At 38.3% G+C, this 24647-nt stretch overlaps 1 protein-coding gene across 1 annotated transcript; it reads left to right on the plus strand.

Moving 5' to 3' along the window:
• Nucleotides 1-874: 874 nt before the first annotated feature.
• On the plus strand, nt 875-21279 carry LOC118797967 (zinc finger matrin-type protein 4-like). The gene is made up of 7 exons (XM_036557263.1): nt 875-928; nt 3170-3274; nt 4222-4314; nt 11109-11274; nt 12173-12406; nt 15790-15886; nt 21240-21279. The coding sequence occupies exons 2-7, from the start codon at nt 3170-3172 to the stop codon at nt 21277-21279; spliced, it is 735 nt and encodes a 244-aa protein (XP_036413156.1). The 5' UTR covers nt 875-928.
• The last annotated feature ends 3368 nt before the right edge of the window (nt 21280-24647 follow it).

Consider the following 24647-nt stretch of genomic DNA (forward strand, 5'->3'; position numbering starts at 1 on the left):
GGTAGGGTGTCCCGATCTTTGTTGAGATGGGGGGGGGGTGAAGTGTTAGAGCTGCATGGCCCTCCAAACAAAGGCTTTTCAGAGACACTCCAAACAGAGAGTTATGAGAAAAAAAAGAAAAGCCAGCAAGATGAGCGACCAAAGAAACCCACAAATGTGTTAAAATACCACAATAACCAGTGTATTATCTTAGTTTAATGTCATTTTCAATGTATTATGGTCCTTTTCTTCATAACTAGCATAAAAAAATCTTAGGGACAGCATCTTATGAATAAAGTTATTTTTATTATTTGCAAATTAAACTCATGATAAATCCAAATATTTCAACTTCACTTCACTCACAAATATATATCTTAAAACACATTGAACAAAACATCAAAAAATGTATTATTTCAAATTTAAGTGTAAATTTAGAGGTTAGAGTTCGGGACGAACACCTCCCAATAGAAAGTACCCTGTAAATAATGATTTTATATAGATTTTGTACATATTTAGCTCATTTCTATCTCTCGTAAGGCCTTTGGTTTAAATAGACCATATCATAAACACTGTAAATACCTAAGGTCTGAAGACTTCACTGTGTTTTTAATCAGTATTTTTACTGTGGGACTGCAGTTTGAGCTAATTCAGTGGAATGCTCCATATACACATTGTTTACCATCACATGGGGGCTGTAGATCCCCGAACAGCCCCTCCCCTCATCAACACCTCGCTCGTGCTGTCTTATACCATAAACACAGCCTGGGTTTCTCAGTGTGAGGGAGAAGCGCTCGCACTGACATGAGCAACATGTGAAGCTTCTTCAGTTCTTTTTTTAACTTCCCAACTACACGACGTCTGTAGTTTGAATCAGGGTGCAGTGACGAGATGTGGCTGCGTCTGTAGTGAACTGTAGGGTTTTTTCAGACTTTGAAGAAAACACAGGAAGGTAAGACACATTTAACACCTTCACATGCATGACTAACATGTGTAGACATCCTATACATACATCCTATACATACATCCTATACATACATCATATACATACATCATATACTTACATCCTATACAGACATCATATACAGACATCATGTACATACATCCTATACATACATCTTATACATACATCTTATACATACATCATATACAGACATCATATACATACATCCTATACACACATCATATACATACATCATATACAGACATCATATACGTACGTCATATACGTACATCATATACAGACATCTTATACAGACATCATATACAGACATCCTATACATACATCATATACATACATCATATACTTACATCCTATACAGACATCATATACAGACATCATGTACATACATCCTATACATACATCCTATACATACATCTTATACATACATCATATACAGACATCATATACATACATCCTATACACACATCATATACAGACATCATATACAGACATCTTATACAGACATCATATACAGACATCATATACATACATCCTGTACAGACATCATATACAGACATCATATACATACATCCTATACAGACATCCTATACAGACATCATATACAGACATCATATACATACATCCTGTACAGACATCATATACAGACATCATATACATACATCCTATACAGACATCATATACAGACATCCTATACAGACATCATATACAGACATCATATACATACATCCTATACAGACATCATATACAGACATCATATACATACATCCTATACAGACATCATATACAGACATCATATACATACACATAACCAGTCAGGATCCTTCTGTGTTTTTAGAAAACAGTTAAAAGCATTTTTCTCTACTTTAACGTTTAACTAGTTTTTGTATTGTTTCCTTTGTTTTTACTGGAATATTACTATTACTTTTATGTTCTTGTTAGTTGCATTATATATATATATATATATATATATATATATATATATATATATATATATATATATTATCTTGTGCTTTTTAATTGTAATTATTAATATATCCCTTTTCTGCTATTTATTATTTGTTTATTATATTTTGTTTTTATTTTTGATTATCTTTTTTCTCTTCTTCCTCTGTTTTGTTCTTCTTCCTCTACTTTGTATTGTTACAGAGCAGCGCTGTTAATGAAGTAATGTTTTTTTTTATTTATTTATTTTTTTTTATTTGAGGGTCCCATTTCGTAGGGAAAGATTTCAACCACTACCCCTTGTAACTCCGTTCCAAGGGGTTAGGGTGACACTCGAAAACAAGGGGTAGGGGTAAAAAGAAGAAATGGGATTGGGCCTGAATATACATAGAGTGGGATCCAAAAGACTGAGAGCTCTGCTGAAAGCTCATCTGCATTATACATGAGCTTCAATGGATAAGACTAAAAATAAAGCTGACCATTTTGTAAAAAGTCCATAGCATAGTCAATATCACAGATTTTACTTGTCGCAACTTGCCAGATTTTGAATTGAATTCCACTCAGAAATTAAAGACATTGTATCCTACTGTAATAATGCTATTTCAGTCTTTTGGACCCCAAGTCACTGATATAGAGTAACTATAGTTTTTATTTATTTTGTAATTATTTTTCTACAGTGCATCAGTGAGCTGGAAATTATTACACAAATCTCTAAATCTTCGCTCTCTGGTGTTACATGAACATTTCCAACTTTTAGCCTCTAACCACCTCCAATCAGCCTGCAACTGTTTTATTTGATTTTAGTTGACTTTTAAAATGATTTTTGGTATGTTTTTAGTTATTGTTCCATTTTTATTATGCTGTTCTTATTTATTTTAACATCGCCAAACTATTGTTTTACATCTTTAATTTCTTTATTCATTTCATTAATTATATTTTTTTATTTATCCTTATTTTATCTTATTTATTACTATATTGTTGTAATTTTAACAGTTTATTGATTTGTTTTGTTTTACTACTATGATTATTGTTTATTTTTAGCATTTGTCATGTTTTTACTATTTAACTTCTCAATCCCTGATTTCTATATTGGCTCGGCTACATTGTAAATGAGGGTCTCCCTCAATGTACTCTGAGTTTAAATGTAGGTTGATTGATTGATTGATTGATATGTTGGTTAGCAGGGATGTTAGTAGGGATGCACTAAAATAGTTAAAATAGCACTTTGAACCAAAAATGTTGTGTACATCATGTACTTATTAATGACATCCACCCGTGCTCCTTTAGATGAAGTCTGCAGGAGTGTGCGAGAGCCTTCTCTTCACGGAGTCGTACTGCAGCATCTGTAACGCTCAGCTCATCTCCCAGTCACAGCGCATCGCTCACTACCAGGTACCACACACCCACACGGTTCTAACAGTTCTTATTAAAATTGAAAGATGTAGAATTACTGAGTCAGGAGGAAAAACACACTAAAATATGGTGAGCTTGAGTCGCCCTGTAAAGCCTGAAATAGTCATTTAAAAGTCAGAGACATCGAGTCGGGAGTTTCTCAGACCATGTCTCTATGTATTAACATCACACACAGCCTTAAAAAGATGGTCTGACTTGATGTTTAGGTCTCAAATCCTCAGAAGACACGTCCTTCACCGAATTTTGACTGAGCTCTCTTTAAATTCTCTTTGAATACGTTCACAATCATCAGATTCCTCCACTCAGGGAAGGGGTCCAAGCACAACCCAGGTTACAGTTGCAGTTTCCACCAGGCAGGTGGACAACAACTGCTAAAAACAGTTTTCAGAAAATAAAAGAACAGAACTCTGATTGTGTTTAAAGGGGGCTCACATCTCTTTTATTAGCTAAGCTGCCCCTGTGTACCTTGTAATTCAAATTGAACTACACTTGGAGTCGTTTTTTCCCTAAACTATCACTTTATTGAGGTTAAAATGCTTGTTACCCGGGTAATAAGAACTGTGTGCATATTATCAACAACATTCAATGTATATAATACAAAAACTGCATGTAATAAATCTGGGACATGCTATTAAATAGGACATATTATTGCTTATTAGGTACTTACATACAGGCTATGTAATTACCCATAGTACATGCTTTATACATATAGGCGCTTACATATATACTATACATATGGGACACATTATTATTATATGTAGGTGTTTACATGCATAAAATACACACTGGACATATTAGTACATATAGAAAGTTACATATATATAAAAATGAAAAGTTAAATAAAATAAAATAATCAAAAGCATATTAAGTTGATATTTTGTGTGTGTGTGTGTGTGTGTGTGTGTGTGTGTGTCTTACTCTTTCAGAGTAAGAAGCATGCCAGTAAAGTGCGTCTGTTCTACATGTTGCACCCAGAGGACGGCGGACCCCCCTCGAAACGCCTCAGACCAGACAACCCTGTAAGAATGTGTTTTTTTTTTTTCAGAACCAAAATGTCCTGACTCTATAGGAAAACCAGAGAAATTACACTACTAGGTACTACTACTAATTGTCCATTTTATCAGCTCCACTTACTATACAGGTGCACTCTGTAGTTCTACAGTTACAGACTGTAGTCCATCTGTTTCTCTGCATACTTTGTTAGCCCCCTTTTACCCTGTTCTTCAGTGATCAGGACCCCCATGGACCCTCACAGAGCAGGTACTATTTGGGTGGTGGGTCATTCTCAGCACTGCAGTAACACTGATGTGGTGGTGGTGTGTTAGAGTGTGTTGTGCTGGTCTGAGAGTGCCTCAGTGTCACTGCTGGACTGAGAATAGTCCATCTAATAGAGTGGACAGTGAGTGGACACAGTGTTTAAAAACTCCAGCAGCACTGCTGTGTCTGATCCACTCGTACCAGCACAACACCCAAATAGTACCTGCTCTGTGAGGGTCCATGGGGGTCCTGACCACTGAAGAACAGGGTAAAAGAGGTCCAACAAAGTATGCAGAGAATCAGATGGACTACAGTCTGTAACTGTAGAACTACAAAGTGCACCTATATAGTAAGTGGAGTAAATATATATTAGAATGTTTGTCCTGACAAGGTATAAAAGCAAATGTGCATGTGGTGTGTGATTTAACTGTTGTGTGAAAATGCTTTTAGCACTCTCTCTCTAAAGTGACCCATTCGTCATGCATTGTTTATCCAGAGCTAGACCACTGGACCATCCCTAAAACCACGCAAGCAATCTGACACAGTCTCTCTCTCTCTCTCTCTCTAGTTAATTGCTAAATTTCCTAAATTTCTATCTATCTATCTATCTATCTATCTATCTATCTATCTATCTATCTCCCACTCTTTCTCTTTCACTGTTTCTCTGTCTCTCTCTAGTACTGTACTTTTTGCCCTGTAAAATGGAGTCCATAAAAGCTCAGTTAGTTTTCTCCAAGCATGTTGAGCTGAATAACGACATGTTAGCAGCAGTTTGAAAAGAATTGCTGGGGCTCTATGAAGCACATGTTAGCCTTCAACCTTCCAGCTTGTGGGGCAACTAGCAATGACTACAATGGGGGAGAAAACTTAGGTAAAAAAGATGGTGTGCATGATTTGTGCTGTGGTGGCATCAGACCTCTTTTATGGAGTGGTCCTCTGGGGCAGACTGCTGACAGGAAGAGAATAGACAGACTCATTAAGAGGGCCAGCTCTGTCCTGGGAAGCCCACTAGACCCAGTGCAGGGGGAGACAGTAGCATGTTAGCCAAACTAGCATTCTTCTTTAGTGATGGGCTGCTTTACCCCAAGTGTGTGAAGGAGCGCTATCGCAGGTCCTTCCTTCCTGCTGCTGTTAGACTGTACAACCAGCACTGCTGCCAGTAGAACCCCCCACAACCCCGTTAGACCTCACACACCTACAGAAGGTAATCTGTGAATTCATCACCATTTCCTGTGTGCAATATAATCAGTACTTCATGTGCGAAATTCCATGTGCAATACGTGTGAAATGTCCTTACAGTGTAAAGATATTTTGCTCTTTTATTTATAACATTTATTTTGTTAATTTTGTGAAGGATATAGTTTGTATTTTTTGATTATTATATATATTGTCTATACAGTAATGAGTAACAGACTGTCACCTTGTTAAGTAATAAATAAGGTTAATACCAGAGAACTTGTAGAGAGGAGAATTACCACTCTGCAATGTCTTTCAGGTTTCTCAAACACTAGAGGGCGCTCCCGAGCGAGTGAATGGGTTGATATGGAGCATTTGAGCAAAATCATAGTTTATAAATGCTGAAACATTTTTAATGTAAATGAATTCGATCATTTCCTGAACACAGAGCAGCATAAAACATTTTAACACTGCTGTTATATTTTTAAGAGCTTTTAAACTCGACTAGTTTAAAATGGCACCTCATGTACATTCATGACGTGTGTGATCGCGAACAGCCAATGAGCTGCTCCACTCGCCAACCAATCAGCACTCAGTAGTAGTAATGCCAGCGTTCTGCTGCCCAACAACCATTTGGTGTAGAAAAAAGGAAACGTACAGGTTAGTTTTCTTTGCTTTTTTCTTTGCCCGCTGTTGTTGCAGTCCTGTTTTGATATAACGGGGGAAATAGGAAGTGGTCAGGCTCCTCATAGACCAGCTCTGATATTACTTATTATTACTTATCTTATCTTATCTTATCTTATCTATCTATCTTATCTTAATTATATTAGCTTTTATTACTGTAGATTTTTAGTCACTCTGTGTTGTTAAACTTGTGATGTGGTAGTTTGCTGTTTCACCATGTCTACAGTCGTATCGTCATTCTGTAGTCAGCGTTATGCCCATATTAAGAAATCTAAGCTGATTTCTCTATGGCCGAAAATAAACGCCATTTTTGAAAAATTTCTGCTAATGCTAACTATTCTAAAGCCAATAAGTTGTGACCTCTCAGATAGCAAGCATATATCAGTCGACTGGCTTGATAAGGTCAGCACCCCTGCTGACTGTTTGCCACTGTTAGTCCACACTCGGACTACCCAGATTATTTGACAGATATAAAATGACTAGGCCTGATTTTACAGAAAATGTAAATGCTGAAACTGCACAAGATTAAAATGATTTACTAAACGAATTTACAAAGTATTACTAAAGGAAGGAAGGAAGGAAAATTAGTAAACTGCCAGTGGACCACCAGCTTTGCCATCAGCAGGCCGACAGTGGTCCACTATCCTTTTGCTATCTGGGCTGTGCATGTTTTCTCTCTGAATGTTGCTGGATCCTCTGAATGACGAGGTTGTTAAGGAGCTGAAAGATGAATATTGCTACATGCACGCTAACACTGCTGAGCCCTGACATCTTCACCAGAATACCCCACACAAGCCAGCAAGTATGGTGGTTAAGTTGCGTTAACTGTAGTAGAGGACATTTGGAGCGGCTGGTGTTGAAAATTAATGGTAGACTTACTTTTATGCGTCATCATTTCAGTGTGCAGGAGCGTTAGCTTGGTGTTAGCATGTATGTAGCAATATTTGTATTCCCACTCCTTCCGGGTTTGGAACATTTTTGTTTACCGCAGGGTGCGACAGCGGCGGTTTTTGAAGATCACATTCATTTTTCTCATAGAGAAATCCACTTAGACCCTGAGTTCCTAATAAAGGCATGACGCTGACAACAGAATGATGTATGACGCATGATTTCTGTCTCGTCAGCCTGTTTTTGCACTTTTATACTTTTGTTCCATGTAAACGCAGCTCTATTTGGCAGGTTGTTGTTAATGAGCTGTATTTGTTTGTCTGTTGTAGCTGTTAATAGATCACTTTGCTCTTGGCGTTCTGCCTCTCGGGGTTACTGCGTCTTATTAGCATCTCGCTAACTGCTAATTATAACCTCACCGGCGGCTCCCCGCAGGGCCAATGAGGGACTTCAGTCATCGGAAAGTTCAGTTTTGAGAAAGTTTCTGTCTTCGCTGCCCTTGTTCAGTTACGTTTATGGACTGAAGCTTGTGTGGAAAGCTTATGTTAGCCTGGAGCTATGATGTTGTTTTTCTGTTAGTGTGGCTGCCCTCAGGGGGGCTAACAGGGTACAGAATGATTGACAGTTCCCTCGCTGAGTCTCTGTGGTGCTGTACGTCGCACCTGAGCCTGCCAGGAGAGACACTGTCCTCGTTTTTGGAGTGTTGTCAGGCCCAAATGTGAATGTGTTTGCTAATCTGTGCTAATTCCAAGTGTTCAGGTGTGTTTATGTCTGTTTGGCTCAACACATCGGCTCATTGCGCCCTAGTTTGGCGTGAAATGACATTTACACAGAATTACCAAATGTAGACATGTTTGGTGTCTGAACTTTAGTTTTGCAATGGAGCTGTGTTAAGGGGAATTCTGACTTTTTTCCCCCAAAGATGTCTGCATAACTCAGTTGTTGAGATGTAAACAGTCATTCAGAGTGGTCTGATTGTAGAGAAGCGATGTCTTTACAGTGGTGCTGATAGGAACCAGGGGTCACAATGACTTCAACACAAATATAGCCATTTTATTTACTATCCAAAACCACCAGTGAACCCACACGAGTCCTCTGAGTCTTTATATGTGATGTTGATGATGGTAGAATCTAACAGTTTACCCCATGGGTGGGTTAACTATAACAGACAGAGGGTCAGTTTAACACCTAATAGAAAAGTCTGAGGAATTAGTGCAAACAATGTTCATTCAATATAATTCTGTGCTATAAGAAACAAATATATTTTCCAACCATACTGCATTATACACCAGCTAATATCCAGAGGAACCGCCGTCTGCAGCACGGACAGCAGCTAGACAGGCTGGGAGTGACTCAGTAAGGCCCTGGTAGGTTGTCACAGGTATCTGGAGCCTTGCTGACAGCAGTGCATCCCACAGCTGCTGAAGGGTGTGTGGGGGAGGATCCATAGAGCGAACACGGCGATCGAGGTGGTCCCACAGATGCTGAATTGGGTTCAAGTCTGGGGAATTAGAGGGGCAAGGTAGTACTTGGAAGTCTTGGTGATGCTCTTCCAACCAATGTCTGACGTTTCTAGCCATGTGACGTGTCGCATTGACTTGCTGGAAGATCCCAGAGAAGACAATCAGCATGTGTAGGTGTACGTGATCTGCCAGGAGGGATTCATACCCAAATCAGTTGAGAGTGCCTTCCACATGGATGAGTGGGCCCAGAGAATGCTGCGTCACGTGACTTCCATCATGAGCTATGCGCTGCTGCCGTCGATAGTAGGATGTGGTCATAATAATGTGACTCGACTGTGTATGTTATCATCAATAAGACAGACAGACAGATCAACTGATAGATACACACACATTAAATTATATATGAAAACGGACATGAGACTGTGTGTCAAACAGTGTGAGTGTCCAGTGAAGGACAGCAAATAAAAACATCACACATCAGTAAAATATGGAACATTGTTCCTGAATAACTACAGTTGCTGTCAATTTCATTCATTTACTTATTTAAACCAAAACACTAACATCTGAAAGACACTTATAAAGTAGAAGAAAATCCCTGTTTACAGACTTTTTCACTTTTTCATTTTAAAATCTGTGTAAACACAGAAAAAAAGACAAAATTTTTCTTTATTTGTCTTAGTTCACTAAAGGTGTCTTGGCTGTAACGTTGTGTAACAACTAACCCTGCAGTATGGAGGCTGTACTTAAGCCTAACTAGTGCTTGCTGTGAGCTTGTCAGCTGCTATAAGGTTGGATTTTGTGATTTACACAAACAGCTCGGTAACCAAAAACAACTTGTGTCGAAACCACTCTTTGGCACAGATCTCTATAAAAAACAATCGTGCTAAATTTTGGTGGGAGACTGTGGCTAGGAAATGTGGTAATGTGGCCAGAAGCTCACGGCGCTTGACCTTCTTTAACAACGTAAAACGTCCATTTTAATTTATGCCCTGCGTCAGGTTGTTCCCAACACTCTCGTACATCTCTGCCATGAATGGATTTTAAATAAAATACATTTCAGGCCAAAACCTTCTCAGAACTGTCATAAAACAATGTCTCAGGCATCAGTGTATTCATAACCTTTTTATACAGTGACTTTCTGTGAGGGTATTTTTAGCGCTGTTAAACTCTTCAGACGTTCGGTTCCTATCACCGCCACTGTGAATTCTGACTCTGTAGGTTCAGGTAGAATGGTGCATTCCACACAAAACCACTCTGAATGACTTTGTTTACGTTAGGGGTGGGGAACCAAAGGCCAAAGTCCAGCAGGAAAATCACCAAACTGTTGGTCCTCGAGGACTGGAGTTCCCCACCCTGCTTTACTCAGCCATTTAATCATACAGAAATTTTAAGAAATTGTTGGAATTACATTTTAAGGAAACTCCAATAGGCTTGATTATGTGGTTTCTGACTCTGTATGACTGTATCTATAAACCTGAACCTATAGATGACGGCTGCTGCTGCTGTTTTTAGCTATGCTAATGTACATTATATATATATATATATATATATATATATATATATATATATATATATACACATTACAGTATTTCACAGTGTCAGAAAGCACATGCAGGTTTGAGGCCAGTATGTGATGATTCAGTTGATGCAGTTTGCCCCTTTTGCCCTCCAGCGACTCTTTTGCTTGTATTGATTAGTTATTGGAAAAGTATTTAAAAGGTTGGTGCAGATATTTTGTGTTTTCTGTTAGGTTGTTAAGACAGTGGACATCAGCTCAGCAAACACTTTCTCTCTTTGTTCACTCTCTATTTCTCTCTTCCTCTCTGTCTCTCTTTCTCTCTCTCTCTTTCTTTTCCTCTCTTTTTCTCTTTCACTATGTGTCTGTGTTTTTCTTTATCTTTCTTTCTCCCTCTCTTTCTCTTTCTTTCTCTGTCTCCCTCTCTCCGTATATCTTTCTTTATCTTTTTTCGCTCACTCACCTTTCTCTCTCTGTCTGTCTCTCTTTCTTTCTCTCCTTTTTCACTATCTCTCCTCTTTTTTCACTGTCTTTCTGTCTGTTTCTCTCTACTTTTCTGTCTTCTCTCTATCTCTCTGTCTGCTCTCTCTGTTTTCTTTCTTTCTGTTATCACTCTGATTGTTCTCTCTTTATTTCTGTTCTCACTGTCTTTCTCTTGCTTTGATTTTTTCTCTATCACTCTCTCCCGTTCTCTCTCTCTCTCTCTCTCTCTCTCTCTCTCTCTCTCTCTGTTTTGTTTCTCTATCACTTTCTCCCACTCTTTTTCTCTCTGTTCTCTCTCTCTCTCTCTCCCTCTCTCTCTCTCTCTCTCTCTCTCTCTCTCTCTCAGGACAGTACTGAGGAGGTGGATGTTAATAAGTGCTGTATTCAGTGTAATATGTTCTTCACCTCTCTGGTTGTGGCTCAGTCTCATTATCGTGGAAAAACACACACCAAGAGAGTTCGTCTAATGCAGGGAGAGACAGAGACCCCCCAAGACCACCACACCCAAACAGGTACTGCAGAAGACGGTAGACTGAAGATTTACTTTACTAAGAGGCAGTCGTGGGCTGGAGGTTAGGGAACCAGCCTTGTGATGCCTTGTGTGCCAGTTTGATTCCCTGAGCCGACAGTACGTGACTGAAGAGCCCTTGAGCACTTAACCCCCAACTGCTCCCCGGGCGCCGAGGATAGAGCTGCCCACCGCTCCGGGCAAGTGTGCTCACTGCCCCCTAGTGTGTGTGTGTTCTAGTGTGTATGTGAGTGTTTCACTGCACAGATGGGTTAAATGCGGAGGTCTAATTCCTCTGTGTGCAAACACACAGTTGGTCAGTGGTTCTGAATTATATAATTACAATTTCTGAATCAGAGAATAAAAATCTCTTTATGTCTCTTTCTCTGTAGTAGTTACTGAATAATTCATAGTAGCTACTGAATAATTTATAGTAGCTACTGAATAATTTATAGTAGTTAATGAATAATTTATAGTAGTTACTGAATAATTTATAGCAATTACTGAATAATTTATAGTAGCTACTGAATAATTTATAGTAGTTAATGAATAATTTATAGTAGCTACTGAATAATTTATAGCAATTACTGAATAATTTAAAGTAGCCACTGAATAATTTATAGTAGTTACTGAATAATTTATAGTGGTTACTGAATAATTTAGAATAGTTACTGAATGATTTATAGCAGTTTCTGAATGATTTATAGCCGTTTCTGAATGATTTATAGCAGTTTCTTAATGATTTATAGCAGTTTCTGAATGATTAATTACTGAGTAATATTTGTTGTTAAATATGAAGTCTGAGTAGTGTATGAAGAACTGAGCAGTAAGCCTGCAGTTTAAGAGTAAATCAGAGCCGTCTCAGCACTGCCTATAACAGTGTGTTTTTAATGTTTTGACAGACCCCGCCCCTGAGCCCCCTCACTGCACCGACTCTCCTCTGGCTCCGCCCCCTGTGTGGTCCTGGTGCAGCAGCAGCGCTGAGTCTGTGCGGTTCTGCTGCCTGTGTGGAGCATGCTTTAATAACCCCCTGATGGCCCGACAGCACTACGGAGGGAAGAAACACAGCCGAAATGCTGCCAGAGCACAGTTACTACGGCAACTCACCGGGCACCTGGACACCCTGGCAACCACAGGTCAAGGACAGGGTGCCTGCAAGGGATGAGTGTCATACATTGTAGATAGGTCCATTCAACAGTGACCCACAGTCGCCGTGGAATGGGTGCCATAGCAACAGCCAGATTCTACAACTCTAGGACACTTTGATCTTCCTCAACTTTATTTAATCACAAAGACAGAAAGCAGCAGAGCTACTGACACAACAGTGGACATAACACAGAGGACAGTGGACAGGAGGGCAGATATCAAATAAGTGTGGATGTGTTTCGCTACAGGCCTACTTGAGATGACTAAGGCTGTTTTTCCTGCACATTCAAAGACAAGAACTGACCCAAATGGGAACCAATAGAACCCACAGTTCTAGTTCTAGTTCATCCTCCTGCTTGAGGCAGCTGCATTCCCTCCATTAACTATTCAATTGTCTTTTTTGGTCAATTTATGCTACTCTAAAGCATGTAATGTGGTTAATTAGCTACCTTGCTTAATAGTTAGCTTAAAGGGGACCATATCTCCCATATGCTAAATAATTATTCCATTTTATTTTCCCCTCTGAGGTCAACTTATAACATTTTTATGTACCAAAAACTGTCATCATATCAATTTAACATCATTTTCCAACTTCTCCTTATCCCTTAGAATTCAACAGGTTGTTACTGCGTCTTTAAGACTGACACAGCCAATATCAGTTTTCCAGTGAAAAGGAGTTCTTTACATAGAACTTAAATATGGCATTTGTCTGCAAAGTGGAGGTGAACAATTTCTTTAGCATATTCAAAAAGAATAAAACATAAAATATTAAATCGCTGTTGTCGGAAGAAAACCTCATATCTCCAAAACGGTAACTTTACAGGAGAAGGAAAAAACCTATCTTACTTTTCATGTAAGTCAATGGAACCAGACTTTTTTCGAAGTCATTTTGGGCTGTTCCTTTTGGTCCATTCATCATGAAATTTACACACAATGTAAAGAGCAAAAGGCATTTTCAGATTATATCAAAAACTGAAAAACGACAAAAATGGAGAGTTTTGTTCCGACTGCAGTGAAATGTGTCATAACTTTTGCACAGACCACATTTTATTAAGTTTATTTTTTCCTATGTGTTAAATTCAGCAAATAAACAGTAACTGTGCATTAAGTGTGCAGATGTTTGCCCTCTGTAGAGGACGTGTTGACTTATTTTCACTTATAAAATTAAAAAAAAAGCTCTGTCCTGATTGGCTGCCCAGTACTGAGCCTTGTTTAAAAAGCAGGCCAGGCTGAAACAGTGGGTGGAGCTAAACTGCTGTAGACTGAACAGGCAGATGCGTATAAACATGATGGTTTGTGCACCATCACAAAAGCGATGACACAGGCTTCCATCTTTCCGTATATGGACTGTATGGACTGCTGAGTGAACGGTACATTTTCAACATTTAACAATGTTTACATTCGGAAAATTTTATCGGCTGATACGACAGGATGTACTGCAGTGCTCTGCGCTCACAAACACTGCATTTTGTCTGCATTTACACAGAATCAGACAAAGCTTTGTTTTCTGTGGAGACGTTTGCGTAATAGCGTTAGCTTCCTAACTAGCACTATGTCACTATGTCAAACTCTCAACAAAGTAATAAATCTCTAAGTAGCAGTTACTGAATAATTTATAGCAGTTACTGAATAATTTACAGTAGTTACTGAATAATTTATAGCAGTTACTGAATAATTTATAGCAGTTACTAAATAATTTATAGTACTTACTAATAATTTATAGTACTTACTAATAATTTATAGTACTTGCTAATAATCTATAGTAGTTACTGAATAATTTACAGTAGTTACTGAATCATTTATAGCAGTTACTGAATAATTTACAGTAGTTACTGAATAATTTACAGTAGTTACTGAATAATTTATAGCAGTTACTGAATAATTTATAGCAGTTACTAAATAATTTATATTACTTACTAATAATTTATAGTACTTGCTAATAATCTATAGTAGTTACTGAATAATTTATAGCAGTTACTGAATAATTTATAGCAGTTACTGAATAATTTACAGTAGTTACTGAATAATTTACAGTAGTTAATAAATAATTTGTAGCAGTTACTAAATAATTTATAGTACTTACTAATAATTTATAGTACTTACTAATAATTTATAGTAGTTACTGAATAATTTATAGTACTTACTAATAATTTATAGTACTTGCTAATAATCTATAGTAGTAACTGAATAATTTACAGTAGTTACTGAATAATTTACAGTAGTTAATGAATAATTTATAGCAGTTACTAAATAATTTATAGTACTTACTAATAATTTATAGTACTTACTAATAATTTATAGTAGTTACTGAATAATTTATAGTACTTACTAATAATTTATAGTACTTGCTAATAATCTATAGTAGTTACTGAATAATTTACAGTTGTTACTGAATAATTTATAGTAGTTACTGAATAATTTATAGCAGTTACTAAATAATTTACAGTAGTTACTGAATAATTTATAGCAGTTACTGAATAATTAACAGTAGTTACTGAATAATTTATAGCAGTTACTGAATAATTTATAGCAGTTACTAAATAATTTATAGTAGTTACTGAAAAATTTGTAGCAGTTACTAAATAATTTATAGTACTTACTAATAATTTATAGTACTTACTAATAATTTATAGCAGTTACTGAATAATTTATAGCAGTTACTGAATGATTTACAGTAGTTACTGAATAATTTATAGCAGTTACTGAATAATTTATAGCAGTTTCTGAATAATTTACAGTAGTTACTGAATAATTTATAGTACTTACTAATAATTTATAGTACTTACTAATAATTTGTAGTAGTTACTGAATAATTTACAGCAGTTACTGAATCATTTATAGTAGTTACTGAATAAAACACTGAAAACACCTTAACACAGAATCAGACAAAGCTGTTTTCTGTGGAGATGTTTGCGTAATAGCGTTAGCTTCCTAACTAGCACTATGTCATCTATGTCACTATGTCAAACTCTTAACAAAGTAATAAATCTCTAAGTAGCAATCAACACATGAACCCCTTAAAATCTCAGGCTTATTACATACTAAGGCTTATTATTCAGTAACTACAGGGACTTCAGTGCAAACTGTCTGAGCTATTCTTAGCTTATAGAAGTGTGTAATATAACTCCGGGCCTGTCGGTGGGCCCACGGCCGGTTAAGGGGTTAACATACCGTTCTAGTATGTACTGCAGTGGAAACACTATAAATGTTCTCAAATGTGTGGTACTGTGGAAAAACCCTGATGTCCTTTATGCTGATCCTCCATGTGTTTCTTTTGTGAGTTAAAGAAAAGGAGGAAATACGTTTCTTCTGACTCTGTGATGATAACATATGCACTGTGTGTGTGTGTGTGTGTGTGTGTGTGGACTTCCAGGTCTCAGAGGCAGCTTCTCCTGCAGTGTCTGTGCGGTTTCTCTGAACTCTGTAGAACAGTACCACGCTCATCTCCAGGGGTCCAAGCACCAGACCAAGTGAGTATCAGCCCCTACTAGGGTTGGGCGGTATCCACGTTTTTCCTACTTTCTCCAAGTTGGTTATCGTTGTGCAGGTCATGCTAAAGTGGTCTGTGATTGTTTTGCATGTCAATCAAACGGCCCTTGTCTATCACGGCTCCAAAAGTCTACTATGTAGTTCTGTGAAGTATTTTCTCACTCATAAAGAGCTTTGGGATTTGGGTTATAGTGCAGTATTTAACACCGTGTATTTCACAGCGCTGACTAGTGGTTCTATTAGTCACTTAGGCCCAATCCCATTTAACCCCTCGCCCCTACCACTCAGCCCTTACCCCTCCGTTTTGTGCGTTCAGGGCTAGGGGTAGGGTGTCCCAATTTTTGTTGAGATAGAGGGGTGGGGCGAAGTGTTAGGGCTACATGACCCTCCAGATGGAGGTTTTTCAGAGGCTCCAAACAAAGTGTTATGAGAAAAAAAGAAAAACACCAAGTTGGCTGAACAAAAGACCAAAGAAACCCACAAATGTGAGAATTTTCTCCGTTAAAAATGACGATAACCATCATATTATCTTAGTTTAATGACGTTTAAAAGTATTATGGCCTTTTTTCTCCATAACAAGCATAAAAAGTCACTAGCAGTTTGCTGATGTCTCGGTAGCTAGGTACTAAAATTTCATGTTCCACCTTAAATGGTACAGCAGTTAGATACATACAACCTCGGGTGTTGGAACTGCTGCTCCAGACAGACAGACACAGACAGACAGACAGACAGACAGACAGACAGACAGATAGATAGATAGATAGATAGATAGATAGATAGATACTTTATTGATCCCGAAGGAAATTTAGTAGCCAGTAGCAGTCACACAGCACAGTTATAATAATAAGGGTGAAACAATATAAAAGGAGGAACATACAGGCTCAGCAAAATTGTCAGTTATAAATAATGCTGTCAACTATAAATAATTCTATCTCGCTTATTACAAAGAGGCAGGAATATATACAAAAATCCTATCTACAGGCATATATACAACTAGAAATATACAAAAATATGCCATCAAGATCCATCCTGCGCAATAATGAATAATCAATGTACAGGAGGCGCAGGTAACAGCATATAATGACAGTACTGAATAAATATGTGCATGTATTGGTACTGAAATAGTGTGTAGGTGTGGAGTGTCCAGATGTGCAAGATCTGCGATAAGGTGTCCAGATGTGCAAGATGTACAGTATGGTGTCCATAGATAAAGATAGATAAAATAAACGATATGATTTAGCTTAAATCCCATTTAAGGTAGAACTGGAAACGAAAAATAAGTTGGTGAATATCTGACTTCATATCACTGAAGAATTAGGGGTGGGTGACAATGAATAATTGCCCCCCCTCTTTGAAGGCATATGATGCCCTAAATGTAACTAAAGCCCAGGAAGTCTTGAAATAGAACTACACATGGGTGTCACCTGGCCTGGTTTTCGGGGGAAATAACTCTAAATAACAAGCGCCTAACCTTATAATGTTACACATGGGCTTGTTCACCTACATCTCAAACTCAGAGAGAGAGGGCGCCGGAGGGGGTAGTTTAGCGATGCTGCGGTGTGGTTTCTCACATGCTATAGGACGCTTCTGACTGAGCTCTTATGGAGTTCCTATAGAGCTTTTGTGCAAATCATAGTTTGTAAATGCTTAATTATTTTCATACAGAAAAATGCGTTATTAAAAAAAAATCATGACAGCATAAAATACTTAAAAAAAGTGCTTTTAAACACTTCTAACACTTCTAACATTGACAAAGTTCTTACAACTGTCCAGTGCTTACAGACAGTTATTTTCAGTCAGACCTGGGGTCGTAACTCTGAAATCTTATCTGTTTTGTCACCATGACAACTTCAGTTAGAACTGAATTTAGGACAGAACCTATTACAGAACAACAGATCTTAAGTTCATAATCTTATCCATTAATTCCAGATGAAAAACCAGTATTACAGAAACATCCTAACTAGACTAAACCTCCTAAATACTGTACTAACTTTAAGACAAACCCAGATGGTCTTAACTTCTGTTTTAAGCTTCTGTTTCTATTGTTTTATGCAGTGAAAGGCAACACAGTTCTCTATAACCAGCATAACGACGTATGTATACATTTGTCTACATTGAAAATGGTGCTTTGACTTATGAGATTTTCCAGCCAGCAAACTGTGAGCACGAGTCGCATCGCTCAGCCAATGAGCTGATCAGCTCACCAACCAATCAGCACTCAGTAGCAGTAACGCTGGCACTATACTTCCCAAAATTTGTTTGCTGTAGAAAAACGGAAAGATACTGGTAAATTTTCCATGAGTGTGTTTAAATGTACCGAATAATCCGATAACTGCAGAAAATCAGATTTTGTCAGTAATCTAATCAACGCGTTTATATGCACTTGGGTAATCAGATAATGGGAAAACTCCACATCTACATGAGTCAGACGGTAATCAGATTTCTGCTTTGCAGCCAGCCAATAAACTCACAGAATTAGACGGGACGCAAACGTAATGTAAAACTCAAACTTCATGCTGCAGCTTTTTTTTAAACATCGCTCCACTTTACCTGAAACTATGAACAAACATCATCTAGAAGATGAAGAATATTTAAATCATTAATTTTATCAAGCATGCATTTGGTTTCACTGTTGTCCCAAAAGTATTTTGCTGCCATTTTGCGGTAACGCTGCTCGCTTGTATCTGGCACCGCTGTCTAATCTCGCATATGTGCAGACTGAGAAATCTGAAAGAAATCAGAGTAAGAGTTCACATGCACTGAGAAATCTAATTACTGAGTTAAAATTCAGCTCTCCTTATCAGATTTCTTAATCAGATTTCTAGATCTTTCTCCGACCTAAGAAATCAGAGTGGCTGTTTACATGACCATTTGAATAATCAGATAGCTGCAGAAATCTGATTATGATCGAATTATTGAGTTCATGTAAACGCACTCCCTGACTTTGTTAATGGAATACATCCTTTGCTTTCCAAACTTGAAGGAGGTTCCTGCACAAATGGCTAGAAACATTCAATTTTCCGTTTTTAGCTGTTTAATATAGACTCTATAACCTTCAGAACACTCTGATCTTCTCTGAACTTTTTTTAAATCTTAAAACTAGACAGCAGAAGAGCCTCTTACATAAACTGGTCTTTAGTACCAAAGAGAACAGATACCGATGGATATTTCAGCAGATGAAGTGACAATGGAGAAAACATTATCCTCCATTTCTGTGGGAGTCGGTTCTGAGGCTACGTTGAGTTCTGAATACAAACAGGGTCACCAAATCAGTCATGATATGGTAAAAGAGCTGATGGCATCCTGCCGACTGAACTGGTCTGCAGAAAGCTACTCAGCAATATTACCTTTAACGTAATTAATGTTGTGGCGTCCGCAGACGGAGTGGGGGGTTATTACAGTATCAGCGGGCTTTTATGAGGACTTCACGTTTGGATTGGATTATTCTCACTCAGACTTGCTTGGTCTTCAATACTGTCATCTCTAATGGAATTGAACTGTGGGGGGAAAAATGAGGGCAAAGCATTATTGTCTTCTGTTGCTCTCTCTCTCTCTCTCTCTCCCCCTCTGTCTTTGTTACTCCCTCTCACTCTTTCTGTTGCTTGATTGAACTTTCAAGGAATGTAAAGTGAAATACACAGAATGCAGAATGTAAAAAACTTCAACTAGCTATTCACTCACTTGCCAATTTATTAGAAACCCCTACCTTGTGCTTCCACTCACTGGCCACTTTATTAGAAACCCCTACCTTGTGCTTCCACTCACTGGCCACTTTATTAGAAACCCCTACCTTGTGCTTCCATTCACTGGCCACTTCATAAGAAATTACCTCACTTACTGGCTATTTTATAGCATCACTATCCCATCTGCTGCCAATGCAAAATAAGCAGTGTTTAAGTACAGCCCTGTTTCCAAAAAGTTGCGATGCTGTGCAAAATGTAAATAAAAACAAAATGCAATGATGTGCAAATCATTTAAACGCTATATTTAATTGAAAATAGCACAAAGATAATATAACAAATGTTGAAACTGAGAAATTTTATTGTTTTTTGAAAAATATTTGCCCATTTTGAATTTGATGCCAACAATACGTTCCAAAAAAGGTGGGACGGGGGCCTGTTTACCACTGTGTTTCATCACCACTTCTTTTAACAACACTCTGTAAGTGTTTGAGAACTGTGGAGACACTGCTGTAGTTTTGAAAGTGAAATGTTTTCAGATTCTGGTTTGATACAGGATTTCAGCTTCTCAACAGTTCAGGGTCTCCTTTGTTGTATTTTTCATTCCATAATGTGCCAAATGTTTTCAGTGGGTGACGGGTCTGGACTGCAGGCAGGTCAGTTTAGCACCCGGACTCTTTTAATATGGAGCCATGCTGTTGTAATACATACAAAATGTGGTTTGACATTGTCTTGCTGAAATAAGCAAGACCTTCCCTGAAGCTGTATATGTCATTCAGCTTTAATGATGCCTTCACAGATGTGCACGTCACCCATGCCATGTGCACTAATGCACCCCTATACCATCACAGATTTCAAATTTTTATTAACCAGACCACAGCACACTTTTCCACTTCACCTCAATCAATCTTAAATGAGCTCAGGCCCAGAGAAGATGGCAGTGTTTCTGGATCCTGTTTTTGGTTTCTTCTTTCCGAGTTTTAACTTGCATTTGTAGATGCAGTGATGAACTGTATTCGCAGACAGTGGTTTTCAGAAGTGTTTTTGAGCCCATGCAGTGATTTCCACTACAGAATCATGTCTGTTTTTAATGTGGTGCTGCCTGACGGCCCAAAGATCACGGCCAACTAATATTGGTTTTCAGCCTTGTCCCTTGCATAAAGAGATTTCTCCAGATTATCCAGAGAATCTTTTAATGAAACTATGCGCCATAGATGATGAAATCCTCATGTTCTTTGATATTTTACGTAGAGAAATGTTATTCTTAAATTGTTGCACTATTTACCCACACGGTCTTAAACAGAGTGGTGAGTTCCTCCCCGTCTTTACTTCTGAAAGACCCAGGCTTTCTGGGATGCTCTTTTTACCACGTGTTTTCAAAATGGGCATAGATTTTTAAAAAAAAAGAACAATAAAATTTCTCAGTTTTAACATTTGATATGTTGTCTTTGTACTATTTTTAATAAAATATACGGGTTTGAATGATTTGCACATGGTTGCATTCTGTTTTTATTTACATTTTGCACGATATTCCAACTTCTTTGGAAGCAGGGTTATAGATTCTCAAGATATTATGAGACATTAACCAGTCTGGTGCTGTAACTCCTATTTAAAGCAAATGACTGAGGTCAGATGTGTGTCTGATGTTTTTCAGCCTGAAGCAGCAGCAAAAATGTGATTCCAGCAACATGTGACTGCTATCCCAAATGGCTGGAAAACCTCCAAACACTACAGTGATTGGAATGGTTCCTGAGGGCCTCTAGATGTGGATCCAGAGACATCGGAAACCTGGGGTTCGTCTGCAATGGAACAATGCTGCTTACTCAGGCAGTATTTGGAAGTCATCGAGTTCCTGTTCTGGTCCAAGATCTGCATAAACTCTTCCTGCTATGGTGCCAACATCTGGCTAGTTTTTGAAGACAGTGTATGTATTCTACATTCAGTAAATGAATTGCACATCTGCTGTACTGCAGTTAGTGAATAAATGGACAGTTAAGGTAGCAGCAGCAACACAGCGAAGAGAGGCCAGTTTATGTAGAAATGCTGTTTCAAACTCACTAGTAGAATCAATACAGTGAGTCTTTGATTTTATTTTTTTATTTCTTCATTTATTAGAGCTGGAGATGCTTCTCTCTGTCGGCTCTTTGCTCCCTAAAACAAAACGAAACGTTAGCGTACATTTTGCTTCAGACTACATTGGCTTTTTTTAACATTTGTATTGTTAGCTATTCTACTCAGTTTAAACCCAACACTTATATATTTAAAAGTGTCTCCTAAGCCGCAATTCGCTCATCTGCTGACGCTACTATGTTCTCGAATCCTTGCCGGCATGCAAGGATATGTTGGCTGGCAAAGGATCACAGAAGAAGGACACATTTCTCAGCTGCATATGAAGGAGCCTTCGAAATGGGACAGCTTAGTCGCGTCGCTGTGATGCAATCGGCCTGCAAATGCAGCCTCTGAAGGACGCAGCCCCTGAATTGGGACACAGCGTTAGATTGTTCAATTCTATACTGGACTGGCTGTGGAATATAGCTTTTTAATATATTTTATTAGTATATTTATTTGTTTATGCATTTACTGTTTGATTATTTCATTCAATTAATTGATCGATTGTATTAGGGAGTATCCCACCAAGTTTAAAGCCACATTTTCAGGCTGTCTACAATACACAGCTGTATACAATACACATTTTGTGAGTTCAGACCATGCCTTCAACATGGTGGTGGTAGTATGAGGGAAGACTAGTTGAGGGATGGTGGAATTCTGAGAACTTGGGCTGGAGTTCTGGGCAGATTCTGCCAGACCCCCTCATAGCTGTAGTAGGACTGATGTAGGACTGAGGAACAGGGAAGAGATGGGGTGGTGGTGGGGATTGAGAACACTTCGTCCCAGGAATGGAAGGTGAGGATGTGAATTTATAGGACGTTAGACTGAAAGAAGGAGGGGTTTCAGCCATGCTCCTCCCCTCTAAACTGGCCAACATGTATACAGTGCATGAGCAAAACTCACACAGTACAGATCTGACAATAAGCATGTAAAGTTCACTTTAAACTTATACAGTACTATTTGGTATGCATGTCTAATGATTAAGCATGCACATTATTTCTAAGGAACATTATTAGATTATTAGTGCTTTCCATTTCTGACATGTGTGAGTGAACAAAGATGACATATACAGTCTTTCAGAGTGGTTTGATGTGAAATGGTTCATTATGGAAAAGCTTCTTTACAGCTTTCTTAGCAGTAGTGATAGAAATTAGGATGTATTAGAATGTCTACAACTCAAATATAGCCAAAACCACCAGTGAACCTACACGTATCTTCTGAGCTTTGATAAGTAAATATAAATACTACATAATAATAAAAAAGTGGTGAAAACGTGAAAAGAAAAAAAACTTTGGGGTCTATTTTGCCTTATAACGGCCTGCATGTACCTCTGCACTATGAATGGATTTGAAAGAAAACATTTCAAGCCAAAATCTTCTAAATCAGCCAATTTTAAAACAACGTTTCAGACATCAAGCTGGCTATTCATAACCATTTCATAATAACTATTGTGAGGGAGCTTTTAGAGGTGGACATCTGGTTCCTATCACCTTCTCTAAAGCTGAGAATTGCACATCAAACCACTCTGAATGACTCTGATAACATCTTACTGGTTAACATGTGCAGACATTGTGAAAAATCAGTGAAATTTCCCTTTAAGACTGGTAGACGGAAGACAAAGTGGTAGTAAGGTGCACAAAAGTACTGAAGATTTTGATATCATACGCAGTGTTGGAGGACTCTATGTAATTTTCTGTGAAGTATATGTCTTCTGATTTCTTCCTGATGCAGAAAAATGAAAAACCTGATACTTAAAGGCCCTTTTGGCTGGAAATGAAATGAAGGAAATGGTAGTTCCTGCCTTTTACACTGTACTGTATTCTGTATGTTTTTACATGAAGAGAACTAAAGCATGATGTTAACTGTCTATTAATTGCAGTATTTCTGCTTTCTATTTGACCAGTGAATGTTAGTTTGAAGATAAGTAGGAAATCCATCAGCAATAAGGAACCGAACGGCACTAAAATGTTGTGGTGGCCGCATTAATATAACATCCCCACAGTCCATGACTGACAAGAGCAGGTGATGAAAAAGTGACCACACTGCTGATACAGCGGAACTGCAATATTACGCCTCAGGTTGTTTTCCCATGACCCGGGGCTAATAAATTCAACCAATTCATACGGGGGAAACTTCTGTGGCTGCCTCCAGTGGATTCTGCATAAATTCTCAGTGAAAAACAATAACACGTCTGCGGTATCTGTTCGGTATTAAGGCAACTGACCTGCTAAAGTTAAGTGAGTGTCACCTGGACCGACATACTGATAGGGGTCAGTCTGTCTGTTCATCATGATTCATAAATCACAGCAACATCTACTCATATTCATCAGATTTAGGGTACAGATTGAGCAAACCTGAAGAGATTATTTATGTATGTATTTATTTACCTACTTACAATAAGGTATTTACAAAGCTCTTTGGTGGCAGGAATATATATTATAGCATCCTGCTACCAGGTCATTTGGCTGTAGACACGCAGAAGCACCACAGTTATCGCCATGGCAGCAGTGAGAGAGACTTAAACATGTAAATAAGTTGTTGTTGTGGCTTAAAAGCTGTTATATATGCGCTTGTTGGGCTAATCTGTGTTGGGTTGCGGGATTAGTTGCGCAGTGTTAGTGTCTACCATCACGAGCGGCAGGTTTCCCCTGCTGCATGTAAGTAAAAGAGCACTCATTCGCTATGTTTCCTGCATTACAATGATGCCACAGTGGTGTCAGAAGTGGGATCACTGCCTATCTGCTGGGGAGGATGCCTGTCCAGCGTGGTGAGGTCGGAGCTGGTGCAGGAATATGTGATCATGGGGATGGCGCCATATGGCTAAACGCCATGTACATGTTTAAGCCCCCGCGGGCCCAGGGATTCTTGGCTCAGACGTCGTCAGACTTTGTGGGGTTTCCCTCCTCTGAGGGCCGGAGCAATGTATTATCCTACTACCAGCTTGTTCGGCCAT

This window comes from Colossoma macropomum, unplaced genomic scaffold (assembly GCF_904425465.1).
Source record: "Colossoma macropomum unplaced genomic scaffold, Colossoma_macropomum, whole genome shotgun sequence".
Lineage (NCBI taxonomy): Eukaryota > Metazoa > Chordata > Actinopteri > Characiformes > Serrasalmidae > Colossoma > Colossoma macropomum.